The sequence below is a fragment of the Budorcas taxicolor genome, chromosome 24 (assembly GCF_023091745.1).
Source record: "Budorcas taxicolor isolate Tak-1 chromosome 24, Takin1.1, whole genome shotgun sequence".
NCBI lineage: Eukaryota > Metazoa > Chordata > Mammalia > Artiodactyla > Bovidae > Budorcas > Budorcas taxicolor.
Window position 1 is genome coordinate 14964256 of NC_068933.1, and position 14602 is coordinate 14978857.

A 14602-nucleotide genomic window follows, 5' to 3' on the forward strand; every position below is an offset into this window, starting at 1 on the left:
TTGTTGTTTAGTCAGCCAGCTGTATCTGACTGTTTATGACCCCATGGACTGTAGCCCGCCAGGCTCCTCTGTCCTTGGGATTCTCCAGGCAAGAATACCAGAGTGGGTTGCCATGCCCTTCTCCTGGTGATTTTCCCAACCCTGGGAACAAACCTGTGTCTCCTGCATTGGCAGGCAGATTCTTTTACCACTGGGTCACCAGGGAAGCCCCCAAATATATCCATGTTTCAGTTAAATGAATGGAATCTAAACATTGATTAAACAGGAATTTGCAGATTGCATGAAACTAGCCAGCTTAGTGGGGTGCTTCCACGATATGAAGCAAGAATCTGTTGTTGACTGATACCTGAAGTGGGTGTCAGGAAGCCTTTTTTTTTTTTTCTTTTGTCAATAGATATACATAGGGAAAGTGTGTTGGGAATAAATACACTCAGGCTTGCTCATGGACAAACCAGTTAACCAAATTAAGGGATCTTGTCCAACCTTGACAAAAGAATGGACAGAGACGTGAAACTTGTATTAAAAATGGTTGAAAAGGGGACTGTGGCGGGTACAGTGTTGTATGTCTGGAAATGGGTATGAGTAAGTGTAATTACAAATATTAAAGTTTAAAAGAGACTATATTTTGATCAAATTAAAGTTTAAAAATGTGCTTTAAAAATCAAATTTCTAAAAACTGACAGTTTCAGTTTTTGTATACAAAAAAAAGTCTGAGGTTTTCCAGATGAAAATATACAGTGTTAAGTATGAAGTTAGGAGAGAACTGGCAACTGCTCTTCTATATCAGATACCCTTAAAAGTTTTTTTCCTCAAGTTACGTTTCCTGGAAAACTGGCAGAAGGTAGACTTTTAAAAGTCTCTTTGACTTAATATCAAATCTCACTAGATCTGCAGCCCAATTTTCACTGGACTGCCCTGAATTATCTCAGTAATGTGGGCAAGAAATGTAATTCAGCAATTATTAAGTACCTGCTGTTTGCTCAGTAGAATTCAGACTGTCCAAGGATTAGATACTGACACAAAAGAAGCATAGCTGGTACCTCAAAGAGCATGGCTTTCCCCCTCTCTATAGGCTCAACTTATCTAGTTCATGTCTCTTTACCCAGTGGTATGAAATACATGTTCATTTTTCTTGAATAAATCAATAGATCCACCAGTGACATAAGCTAATAACCTCAGATCTTCCCAGAAGATGACTTTTCTTCTGTACACAGAGAGCAATTACTAATTGCATTTTTGAAAACTTTGCAAACCACAGAGGGACATCTGTGTGATCAATGGAACTGCGGTTGTTGTCATTGTCAATAGGACAGTGCCTGGTTGAATGACTGTTTCTTTGTTCCAAGAGACTCGGGTCATGGACCCTACTTTTGACCTGTGGGGCTCTACCTTCTTGGGCATGGAAGACTGTGCCTGAGTTATCGTGGGGAGAAGGCAGAGGTGGAAAATGGCTCTCTCTCATACCGTTTACTTAGACGGAGTCACTCCTTGTTCTGAACATTTATAGACAGATTTACCTAACATCACATTTTCTAGACTGAATGGTAGCTTTTAAACTGGTCTCCTCACCTCTAGTATTTCTCTCTTGTTACCCTAAATCGTCTTTTCAGATTAATCCAACTAAAACTGAAGTTCTAATCATGTTATTCCATTCTCTCTAATCTGCTGTGATCCCCTCTTACCTGCTTATTTCGTGAAGAGCAGTCCTAGAAAATAGATGTATTTAAGTCATAATAGCATTGGATTTTTTGTGGGCTGTTACACCTTTAGAAGAAAAGCTGTTTGCTTGGCAGTGAGAATAAGTGTTCCTTCATTTCTTACTGTGGTTTGTTACATTACTCATGCATATTTCTTAATGAAGAACATAAAATGATTTTACTATCATGAATTTCTCTGTCTCCTTGAATTGACACAGATGATATATTTTGAAATATTTTGGGTTTTTTTGTACTTGTATGAATGAGTGTCTGTAGTTATATAACACATACTTAGAATTGTGTCTTTGTTTTGTACTTTTATATTTTTATGATACTTAGGGGTGCTGATGAACTATTGAAAGAAGATATTCCTGTGACTAGCACATATCTCTATTATTAAGTACAGATTTTTGCCAGTATTCATTTTTATCCATTTCTCACCAAAATGTATTATCAGAGGAGTGTTTTAGAGTTATAGTAATCAGAATATGCAATGTGGTTAACAAATGTAATGAAACATTACATAGGTGAATATGGCCTTCACATAAATCCTTTAGCATGTTGAAAAGATCTTAATTTTAAGTATTAAGTCTCTGATAATTGCTCTTAATTTCCTGCTTTAATTTGAAATTAAATTTTAATGAAAGAAAAAATGCTTCTATTTTCCAGATGCTTTGGTTTGCAGATTTATTTGCTATTAGCTAAAAATCCCTGGCGTGACAACTTTTAGTTTAATAGAAGAGTAAGAGAGAAGGAATTGCACATGAAGAGCTTAGCAGTGTTTTTATTGGCAAAGTGTGTGTCATCACGCTCTTGCTGCTTGGCACTGGGGTGCCCAGAAGGAAGATAAAAGGATGTGAAAGCCTGGAGGTCATGTAACCCAGCTTACCATCTCAGGAAGTACTTTCTTCCATGTCATCCTTATCCATTAAATGCTCCGCTTGTGTTGAAATTTCTTACGATGGCGCATCCATCATCTAATGTGGCAATCTCTTGAATAATTTTAATGTTTTTGTTCACCTCTTCCTTGTGTTGAATAGAAAAAAGCAACTTCCTTGTGATTTCCACCCATCTAGAGCAATTTGAAATTAAACACACAATCAGGGAATTGGGTATTAAGGTAGACTATTTAAAGATTGGGCTATCCAAGAAAATCCAGTACCTCGGGTCTCCACACCCGCAAAATTCGAGTTAGGTAAGAATCTCTCTTTGAAAGGTTTCAGGAAACAGTGTGTCTTCCCTTGATTTGCTTTCCACTCTTTATATTTCAAAGTGACTTAAATAGCAGCAGACAGCAGGAGCGTGCTCTCAGAGTCTGCGGCCCTCGCCTGCGTTTGACGCGCGGCCTTTCTCTTCCTGGTAGTGTTTGACTACAGCTACAGAGACTACATTCTGTCCTGGTACGGAAACCTCAGCAGAGACGAGGGGCGGCTCTACCACCTGCTGTCCGAGGATTTCTGGGAAGTCGCCAGACAGCTGCGCCACCGGCTGAGCCACGTGGACGTGGTCAAAGTCGTCTGCAACGATGTCGTGCGAGCTTTGCTCACTCACTTCTGTGACCTGAAGGCGGCGAGTGCCAGGTAGCTGTTACAGTGGGAACAACCTCTCCTCCCTTTACTCACGTTAAAGTGTTTTCCTTGTTGAGAAAAGGAGTCAGAGTCAAGACAGAACTCTAGCATATTCATCCTCTTATTGGCCCTTGGCTGGAAATGTTGACATTGCGGGGAATCATTATAATGTTCTGATAGAGCAAATCAAAAAAATTTTTTTTTACCAGAAAACCACGATATAGACCTGTTTGATTTTGTAAATAGCTGAAGCAGTGAGATTAATTTTACAGAGCCAGCACTATCACGAATCTATTTAGTAGCATTAAAGGTGCCTAGAAACAACATTTAAATATAGTTGTTTTACACTCTGAAGAGTGTCAGTGAGTTTTCAGTTTTTGAGAAAGTTTAAATAAAGTTAATGTTTCTTTTTGTGAGTCCTCTGTTAAGAGCTCTGTTGCATCGTAGTATCCTAAAACTTGATTTTTAAAAGGAACTCAGTATTGGAGCATGCAGGCCATAATTAGAGAAGGTGTTTTCATGTGAAAATTGCCAGCACTCAGGTTTGTCAGCCTTTTGTACTATTAGCCAGGAAAGGTTTGTGCCCGAGAGGTGACTCTTCCTTTGGAAGAAGACTTCAGCAAGACCTCGGGGCTCATAACAAATCGTTATTTCCTTAGGTTTGCTGATAGGATGCTAAACGTCTGTCTTACTCTTGCCTGAGTGAGAGCATGACGACTCATAGCACCTCTAACCTGGACATAAAGAGCAGTCTCACTGCAGCGAGTAGCCTTCTGCCTACTGGATACGCACTCAGTTGGAGTAGAAGCAGGGTCCCAGCAGTTTCTGGGGCCTCTTCTCGCTGATACAGCGCTGCCTCTATTTTAGGGGAGAAGAGAAAGTATTTGCAATATGTAAGGGGATGAGGAAGCAGAGGCATCTTCCTCGGGCAGGTGGTAGCTCTCCTCCTTCTAAGAAGCCCTGTCTTGTGGATTGGTCTGCGAGCACTTGCTGCCCTGCCTATGAGGTTGTGGGGGCTCCTGGCTGTTAAGGGGGGTCGTGCAGTGACAGCTGTCCAGGAGTCATCTCTCTCGCCATGCTCACCCAGCTTAGGTTCACGAGGCCAGAATCCACAGGGCCACTGTATGCCTATTCTTTTCCAGCTCACTGCCCCCAGTGTTTTTTGCAAACTCTCTTTTTTTTTAACTACTTATTTTGCATTGGAGTATAGCCGATTGACAATATTGTGATAGTTTCAGATGGACAAAAAAGGGACTCAGCCATGCATATACATGTATCTGCTCTCCCCCAAACTCCCCTCCCATCCAGGCTGCCACATAACATTGAGCCGGATTCCCTGTAAGTCCTTGTTGGTTATCCGTTTTAAATAGAGCAGTGTGTACATGTCCATATTTTTTGCAGATTTTAAAAATAAAATGGGGGATACCTTTAAAAATTTTGTTTTATTAACCTTTTTATTTTGTATTACAATATAGCAGGTTAACAGTATTGTGAGAGTTGGGAATACTTTTTATATTGTGATCCAGTTTCATCAAATAATGCTCATTACCTATGATAACTTTGATTTTTTTTTTTTTTTTGGTTCTTTATCATTAACAAAAATGGCATCTGAGATTAAATTTTACCTTGTTCCTTGAGTCCCAATCCACAGCTTGAAAAATTTACTGTGGAGCAGTGGTTTTCAGTTTTCCTGGTCTGAGAATAGCCCTGTGCTCTTGAAGGTTGTTGAGGACCTGAAAGAGCTTTTGTCTGTGTGAGTTAGAGCCGTGGGGTCCTGGGGCCAGCTTGTGCTGGTGCAGGAGCAACCCTGAGGTCAGTGAGCAGCACCTTGTCACTTTGTAATTGGCCACAGCAGGAGTACTGACCCCGTGAAATGGGGCAGATGCTCCAAATGGGAGCTTTTCTCCCCTTTGGAGAGGCCGGTGTTAAACATTTACCAGCTCAGCACTCATCATATCTGTCAATACTTATCATATCAGATATTAAACTAAGACTTTTTTTTAAGTGTAAGAACACACAGTTCACTTTCCACTCACCGTCAACAGTGACAAGGTCACCACACAGTCTGTCGCCTCTGGGAAACTCCGCTACAACTCGTGAGAGCAGGCAAGACACCGGGAATTGTTTCGTTGCTATGAATAGGGTTTGGATCTCACAGACCCCCTGACAGTGTCTGGGGGACACGCGGGAGCCTGGAAACCACCCTTTGAAAACCATTGTTTTTAGAGAAAGTAACTTCCAGTAAGGAGAGGGTATGTGAACCGATGAGGAAGTTATAAGGGTCACCTTGCTGGAGTCTCAGAAGCTTCAACCTCTCCTCCTGAGTGTTCTGAGGCCCGTGCAGCACCTAATCGGCTATGGCGTCCACTCCATAAAGTGCTTCCTAGTTCTGTCTGGTGGATACAGTTATCAGTGGAAGCTCATTTTAAAGTATTTAAATTATGGCTCACTAGAGGACAGTATTTTTAGATCATTGTTTTATTCCAGTTAGAAGACTGATGAATTTAGGTTTGGGAGAAGAGCAGGTGGTTAGAGAAATGGAGTGTTTTTATGATTATCTGATTTCAACATGAGAATATATTTTTCACTGAGACATTTATTTACCGTCTTGCGAAATGACTGCCTTTGTGGATTATATAAAGATATTATGAGTAAGCATCAGAATAATAGAAACAGAGCCCTGGTTGCATTTTAGAAGTGCCTTCTGTTTGGACCTCCAGTTTTCTTGTGCCAAGGATAGATTTATTGGTGTCTGGGCTATGCCTAGAAGCTCTAGTTGATGATTCTTATTAAAGGAAGGAACTCTATCATTGTTCTCTGAGATTATGGATATTTGGAAAAGTGCCAGTAGGTCACTGGTGTTTTGCATATAGATGGTGGTGCCCTGGAGGTGAATGCTGGGGATCTAATATCTGATTGTGCATCACCTTCTACACATCACAATGAGACTGGGCAGAAATGCATCCAGGTTCTGTGGTTATCTCTGCACTCACCTGCCCCAGATAAGCTGTGCCTTCGCCCTGGAAATCGCCATTGGGGTGCAGATTTCCACTGACTGCAAAATGACAGTGGCAGCCAGGAGGCACCCAATTGAATTGGCCACAGTCAGGCAAGAGAATAATAAATTGCATTAATAAAAGCGACACATCCTCTGGTTGACTGTTGGGCAATTGTGTGGAGGCAGCTTTCCGGTCAGCCCGTATTTATTTCCCAGCCGACATGCCGTTGGCTGCCCTGAGTCAATCCAGATCACACTTAATTCTTGCCTGTTTCCTCTTCCTTTGCCCCATCTGTCTTGTTCTAGCATGTTTTGAGGAAATTTAAAAATGATTGTTTTTATGCTATTAAATCAATACCATTTTTAATTTCATAGCCTCCTTTTTACAGTCTGTGTGTTCTTTTTACTCATAAAGCCCAGGCATGCTGTTTAAGGGACAAAATAATGCTTTTCTTCACATATTTTTCTCTTTATCTCTGAATTTTTTTTTCCTTTTCATCTTAATCTCTAATTTTGGCTTTGTGTTAAAGAGTTGGGGATGTGTGAGTCAGAGCAGAACTTGAATTGCTTTTACCATTAATTACCTCTGTGACTCTGAACTGTTCACTCAATCATTCAGATCCTTAATATTCTCATCTGTAAAATGGTGATGATAAATACACTTCTTGATGTAGGTGGGAAGATTAAGTAAGACTGCGCATATGAAATGTATAGAAGGTTAACATCCTTTTGCTTACTCAAGGCACGAGAACCCAGAGGTAAGTACTAGGAATTGCAGTAAGGACGCTGACGGAAGGATGCTGTCAGGACCTGGTGACCCTGGTTTATGCTTTGTTCGATTTTTTTTTTTTTTAAACTCTAGATGACATTTAAAAAGAGAGCTAGAAGATTTTAAAATCGAATTAAAAAGACACTCACCCCTTTCTGGATAGTTGTTGCTACGATTCAGGAGTTCTGTATAACCGTTCATGCTACTTAAGGTTAGAAATCCCAAAAGCCCATTTTTCCAGATTAATCTGTGGTTGAGAAAATTATTGACTATTGATAGTCGAAGAGTGAACATAGTTGTTAAAACTGAAGTGTTTTTTTTTGTAAGCTAATGGTACATGACCAAATTGTTTCTAGAAATTTCTTTCCTTCCTTTTCCCTCTGTTCATGTATTTATTTTTTCAGACATGAAGAGCAGCCGAGGCCTTTTGTGTTGCATTCTTGCTTGAGGAACTCAAACGATGAAGTCAGATTTCTGCAGACGTGTTCTCGGGTTCTGGTGCTCTGTCTCCTCCCTTCGAAGAACGTCCAGTCTCTCAGCCTACGCATAATGCTCGCGGAAATCCTGACAACAAAAGGTAGACTTTCATAACTAATCAATATTACTAATGCGATGCTTAATGCAAACTAATGTGCTCCATACAAATGTGAGAACACTTTATGTGATACCTGTACAGACCTTGTATACTGTGGGATGTATGGGAATTGAAGTATTTTCAAAAGATCAAGTTTTAAATGTCACTTGAAGAAGACATCACTTGGCCCTATGTGATAAATTTTTTTATATAACATATTGCCAAATACATAGTCCATTTCATTTTTTTTAAAATAATAGATAACCAGTCCTTAATGAAATTAAAAGACACTTACTCCTTGGAAGGAAAGTTATGACCAACCTAGATAGCATATTCAAAAGCAGAGACATTACTTTGCCAACAAAGGTCCATCTAGTCAAGGCTATGGTTTTTCCAGTGGTCATGTATGGGTGTGAGAGTTGGACTGTGAAGAAAGCTGAGCGCTGAAAAATTGATGCTTTTGAACTGTGGTGTTGGAGAAGACTCTTGAGAGTCCCTTGGACTGCAAGGAGATCCAGCCAGTCCATTCTGAAGGAGATCAGCCCTGGGTGTTCTTTGGAAGGACTGATGCTGAAGCTGAAACTCCAGTACTTTGGCCACCTCGTGCGAAGAGTTAACTCATTGGAAAAGACTCTGATGCTGGGAGGGATTGGGGGCAGGAGGAGAAGGGGACGACAGAGGATGAGATGGCTGGATGGCATCACCGACTCAATGGACATGAGTTTAGGTGAACCTTGGGATTTGGTGATGGACAGGGAGGCCTGGCGTGCTGCAATTCATGGGGTCGCAAAGAGTTGGATATGACTGAGTAACAACTGAACTGAACCAGTCCTTATGCCCTTCACAATGTAGCATCCATTATATGCGTAAACAAAGGAATATCTGTACTCAAGGTCTAGTATGCATGCACTTAAAGTACCTTTGCTGCAATATTCATTGGTAATACCTATATGTGACTTAGGTCTTCACAGGTAGAGCAGTAGTAAAGAACCTACCTGCCAATGCAGGAAATGCAAGAGATGCAGGTTCAGTCCCTAAATCAGGAAGATCCCCTGGAGTTGGAAATGGCAACCCACTCCAGTGTTCTTGCCTGGAGAATTCCATGGACAGAAGAGCCTGGCGGGCTACAGTCCATGGGGTCACAAAAAGTCAGACACGACTGAGCACAGCACCACCACTAACATATGTGACTTAGAATACATAAAAAAGGAGCTGTACTACAATATAATGTGGTTATTAGCAAAAAAGTGTATCCAAGGAAATGCTTAGCTAGGATAAGAAAAATGGAAGAAAATATCATCTAAAGAGAAACTTTTCCTACCGCAGAATCTCAAAAGAATGTTGTGTTTATATGCATTGATGTAATGTCTCATTTATTGTCTCAGGATTAGCCAGCTCTGCCCATTAGCTGATACAGCCAACCATAGAGAGAAGGTGACCTTTTTAACCTGAAGTTTGTAGGATGACTCTTTCATGGTGTCCTTGGCTTTCTCACAACTTTCTCCCTGAGGTTTCACCAGTTGGGAGAATGTTAACTTTCAATCTTTTGGCAGACGAAGCATGTTGAGCCTTATAATGGAAATAAAAGGAAAAAAAATGGATGTACTTAATTTTGATAGCTTTGTTAACCTCTTGGGTTCCGAATGACTTTCTTTCATCATCCTTTTCCGTGTAACTCATTTGTTAAAATGACTGCTTGGTTGTAGCCTTAGCTGGTAGCAGACCCAGAAGGATGGGTCCGTGTGTATGTGTGTGTTGCGTGTGTACGCATGCATGCACACTTGTGCAGCCCACTTGGGTAGTTTCACAGTGTTTGCCAGGTGCAGTTTCAATTACGGAAGCATGAACACAGCTCCTCTGAAGGAGAAGGCCTTTTCAGTGTTGCTCTCTTCTCTGTCCCGCAGTCTTGAAGCCGGTGGTGGAGCTGCTCAGTAACCCAGATTACATTAACCAGATGCTGCTCGCCCAGCTGGAGCGCAGGGAGCACATGAACGAACATCACAAGAGAGCCTACACGTACGCGCCTTCCTATGAAGAGTTCATCAAGCTCATTAACAGCAACTCTGATGTTGAGTTCCTGAAGCAGCTCAGGTATTTGGTCTTTAATTATAGCATGACAATGCTACTAATTATCCTTCTCTGCCTGGTTAGGTTTAAAAAAAAAAAAGTGCTTGTCAGGGAAGCAGAAATAAAGGAAGTCCATAAATCTCACTAATCAGTAACAACAAAATTTACCGAGCTTCTTCCTTAGCAGTGGAGTTCGTTTGTTCAAAGTACCATGTTTTTCAAATGATTAGGTTATAATAGAAAGTCGATCAGTTGTTAGAACCTGTGTAGCTGCTCAGATGCTTCCTTGGGGAAAGCAGTGGAAGGAACTGATGTGTGTTTAAAATTACAGTGTAGAACATTTGTGTTGATTTTCTTTTTTCTTAGAAAACACAGAGGCCCAGTTTGGGGAATAAAGGGGTTCTTGACTGATTGTCTTGAGAAAACACATTGGAAATAACACCCCAGGAGTCTCTTTCATAGGGGAGTCGAGTCTCCTTCCCTCACCTGTGACTGGGAGAGTTCCGAGGGCTTTGCTGAAACGTAGCATCTCGGGCAGTTCTCTTTGAGGCGGCACTGGTGTATGTTTCATCCTCTGGGTGGTTGTCCCTGTTCGCTGTATCTGAGGCACAGACCTGAGGATGAGTTCTTACTCTCTGCTTCTTGTACTGGAGAGGCTGCCAGGAACAACTCTATGACGGCAGGGATTGATCTTTCTGCTCAAAGAGGAGGTGACGCTGCATAAAGTATCTTGTTACTTAGCTACTTATTGTTCATCTGATAAAAAAAAATTGCCCTCTTATTTAAGGATCAGCTCTGCCCACTCATATTGACAGACGGAATTGCTTTTTATCAGACTTCTGTCTGAAACCCACATCGATGAGGCTCATCAGCACAAATGGAGCTGCTTTCTTCAGTTATAATCTCAACTGTCCCGTTGTTTTTCCTGTACAGTTAGAGGACTCTGCTCTCCGACTTGTATTAGCATTTTAGGTCCCTGTCTTCAAACTGCCCCCAGTAAAATTTTGGGATAGGCTGCCTAAAGCAGGAATTGCATCTTATTTAGACTAAGTGAAACCATATTTGTTTCATACATGTTTGAAAAAAGATGCACGGGTGCGTGCTTAGTTGCTCAGTCATGTCTGACTCTTTGCGACCCCTTGGACAGTAGCCCTCCAGGCTCTTCTGTCCGTAGGATTTCCCAGGCAAGAATACTGGAATGAGTTGCCATTTCTTCCTCTGGGATCTTCCCGACCCAGGGATCAAACCTGCATCTCCTGCTTGGCGGGGGGATTCTTTACCACTGCATAACTTGGGAAGCCTGGAAGAAAGATGAGTATTTTCTAAAGGAGATAGTCACTCAGCTCTGCTAGACTAGAATGCATTAAAAATAAACAAACAGCAGCAAAAAACCCTTGAATGTGCTATTTGCAGTTCTGCAGTAGAACTACAAAAAAAAACTTTGTTTTCTTTTTTTCTGAGTCAGCACGAGATGCTTTCATGGTAGGGTTGTAGAGCTGGAAATGCATCCGTCAGGCACACCCCTGGCTGTATTTTAGAATCAACCAGACTTTTAAAAATTACAGCTTGAGATCCCACTGTTTCTTTGAGGCTACTTCCTCGTTCTTCTTCTCTAGCCTCCAAGATGTCAAACTGAGGATATGGGAGCTAGACTGGGTTAATATTTTGAATTTTCTGGGTCTTCTAGTAGGAGCAGTGAGCAGCTCTGCTAACAAAACAGGAGCCGGTAATCTGAATGTTGTGTTGATGCAGGATGTTAAAGGGCAGCTGATCAGATTCCAGTGGTGGAGTGGCTGGTGGGGTGAGGCCACCATAAAGGAAAGGCAGAGAGCCTCGTTCAGAGCTAAGATGCACCCACCTGTGAGATGCAGCAGTCACAGCTGGACTAGAGAAAAGACCGCATGTTCCTTTATTTTGAAGATAAAGCGGGCGTCAAAGTGAACATTAAGCAAAAGAGAAGTGAAAGTCCCTGATGGAACCTTTTGTAAACAAGTAGGCAGGTTATGGTCCAGGAATCTGGCATATCCAGGGCTGTCTGCCTTCTGAAATTCTTAAGGTTATTTGTGAAAAGTTGTTTGCTCCTCAATGGAAAGTTATCTGTGAAAATTATTTGCTCCTCCATGGAAAGTACAGATGCCTAGGCTTCACCCCTGGGAACTTTGTTATAACTGGTCTGGAGTGGAACTGGGGCATCAGCTTCCCAGGGGATCATAACACGCGATTAGGACCCCAAGACTGTGGTGTCTCTTTTAAATGTAATGTCCTCTCACCTGCTGCCAGTCTGAAGTTTTTGCCAAATGTCTTGTCATGTAATTCATCCTATTCTGATTCTTTGAAAACGACTTACACTGTATGAGGTGCACGGTAACTCTGATGGGGGAATACTAGCTGATCCGGGCCCCTCATTCTTCTGCCAGGGTCACTGTCACGAGCAAAGGGCATCTTACCCCCGACCTTCCCGAGAGATGTGTTTAACCCGAGGTTTCTCAGCCTTGGCAAAACTGACACATGGAGCTGGATGATCCTTTGTTGTGGAGGTTGTTCAACTTAGTGTAGAACATAAGCAGCGCCCCTGGCCTCCACCCGCCGAATGCCGGCAGCACCCCCAGAGTTGTGACAGCCCAGAATGTCTCTGGACATTGCTGTGTGTCCTCTGGGGGACAAAAATGTTCCTGCTTAAGAGCCACTGGTGTAACTCCAAGAACAGTTTGGAGATACTGTACTTATATTGTACATGCTTGCTTGGTCTCTTCAGTTGTGCCTGATTCTTTGCAACCCTGCCTGCCAGGCTCCTCTGTCAGTGGAATTCTCCAGACAAGAATACTGGCGTGGGCTGCCATGCCCTTCTCCAGGGGATCTTCCTGACCCAGGGGTCTATGTCTCTTGCATTGGAAGGCAGGTTCTTTACCCCCAGTGCCACCTGGGAAGCCCTGTCTTATATTAGTCAGGTTTAGATTCAGCTGAAAATTAGAAAACCCACAGAATAATGACGACTTGTCAAAGAACAGAGGGTGTTTTCTTCCTTACACAGAAGTCTGGAGTGTCCAGTGGGGTCCCAACCTTCTCAAGGACCCAGGCTCCTCCTAGCTCACTGCTCTGCCCTCCTGTATTCCAGAGGCCTCATGGTCGGGACGTTCTCTAGGGTCTCATCCCAGGAAGTGGGAGGGAGGCCAGGAAAGATGGTGGCATAGGTCATGCATGCACTGCTTGTCTTTTAAGGAAATTTCTAGAAGCTGCTGCATGACATTTTTGTTTATGTTGTGTTGGTCAAAACAATTGAGAAAAAAAACAAGTAGTCTTTTTCTGGGCACCCTTAGGCTTAGTTATAAATGGAGGGTTCTATTACTAAGGAAGACTAAAGAATGGGTATGGAATAGGCAGGTAGGCATGCTTGCCCCGGTCCTATGTGCTGTGGGTTAGAGTAAGGCAGAGCAGCACTGCTTCCCACACAGGCAGTGGGAAGGTGCTTTCCAGGCCTGGACATTCACCAGGGTTAAGGAGATGCCAAGCAATTACTCAAGAAAGGAAAGCTCTTTTTGTTTTAAGCTACTATTTGTTGACAACCTAATGTGTATCCAGCGCAATGCAAGATTCTTTGTAATGATCATCTGATCCTTATAACCCCCATGTACAATAGGTGTGTGTTGCTCATGGCTTGGTTGAGGAGAGCAAAGCGACTTGCCCTGGATCAAAGCTAATCAGTAACAGAGCTGGGATTTGAACTCGAGTCTGTCTGACTTCACACGCATTTGTAGAGCTGGGTGACCTGCCAGCCAGGCGGGCAGAGAACAGCAGTGAGACACGGCCCCAGTCTTGTGGGATTGCCTGCTGGCGTGGAGACGACTCTACTGTTGGTGGGGCTTGGCAGGCACCAACCCTGGCTTAGGTATAACTCATGCAGTAACCATCAGAAGTACCATCACCTTTTATTAAGACAGTGACAGACCGCCAGAGAAACGAGTAGTAATAAAGTAAATCAGAGCAGCCTGTCACTGCCATAATCTCATTTACCGCCAGCCTGATCTTTATTAGATTTTTCAGTTCTGTATTTGTTTATTTCTGACCCTCATTTAGAGAGCAGTGTGGAGAACCTAAAAATAGAGAGGAAATTCTAATAATAAATGAAAGGTTAAAATTAAAGATTATTTAGCTTGGAGCAGAGAAGGAAACCTTTTATCTAGCACATACTGAGATTGGTATGGTGTTTGCAGTTTTACTAAAGCAAGAGGCAGTGGGCCTAACTGGATTAACTGAAGAGAGCGTGACTTAACATTAGCATGGGTTACTGAGAGGGTTTCTAATTACTTTTTCTTTGGCTCTCATAATGCATTGGATTTTTCAACTCTGAATCAGTTTAGGTACATCTGCACATGAAGATAAGATATTAAAAATAATAAAATTCTTAAAATCTCATGCTGCTGTGTAGAAAAATTCAAATTATTTGAATGTTTAGTGTTTTGAACAGGATTCTGAAAATGTGAATCTTGAGCAGTAAATAGGGTCACGTTATTGAGGAACAAGAAAAAAAGAAGTCAAGCATACTTAAGACAACCCACTGCAGTGTGTCAGAAATCAGTGAGCATGTGTAAACCGCTAAGGAAGGCTCGTGTGGGCGGACAGGGAGATGGAAATGCAACCTGTAAAACAGAGGCCTGGCTAATCTTTATGGAAAGAATAGATGAATATAAATTTAGTTTTAAAACACGTATTAAAATGCGAGACTGCCTATGAAAATGTCTAAAAGATCTCTCAGTTTTATGAAAAAATAAAAGTGCATTGACTTGAGAATATAATTGCTTCCAATGTCTGAGAAATAGCAGAGGGCACTGAGGCAGGGGTTAAACATATCCCAGGGCCCAAGTTATTTTTATTTAGGAGGCAAGATTAAGTGTTGGCAGCAATTAAAATGTGACATGAGAAGGGGGATTT

At 42.0% G+C, this 14602-nt stretch overlaps 1 protein-coding gene across 1 annotated transcript in view; it reads left to right on the forward strand.

The window, feature by feature from the left end:
• Positions 1–14602, forward strand: part of SNX25 (sorting nexin 25) — a 90905-nt gene that overhangs the window by 23365 nt on the left and 52938 nt on the right. Inside the window, exons 3-5 of the mRNA XM_052661411.1 lie at positions 3061–3277; positions 7437–7609; positions 9511–9697. Coding sequence (XP_052517371.1) covers positions 3061–3277; positions 7437–7609; positions 9511–9697 — 577 coding nt within the window. The remainder of the gene's footprint in view (positions 1–3060; positions 3278–7436; positions 7610–9510; positions 9698–14602) is intronic.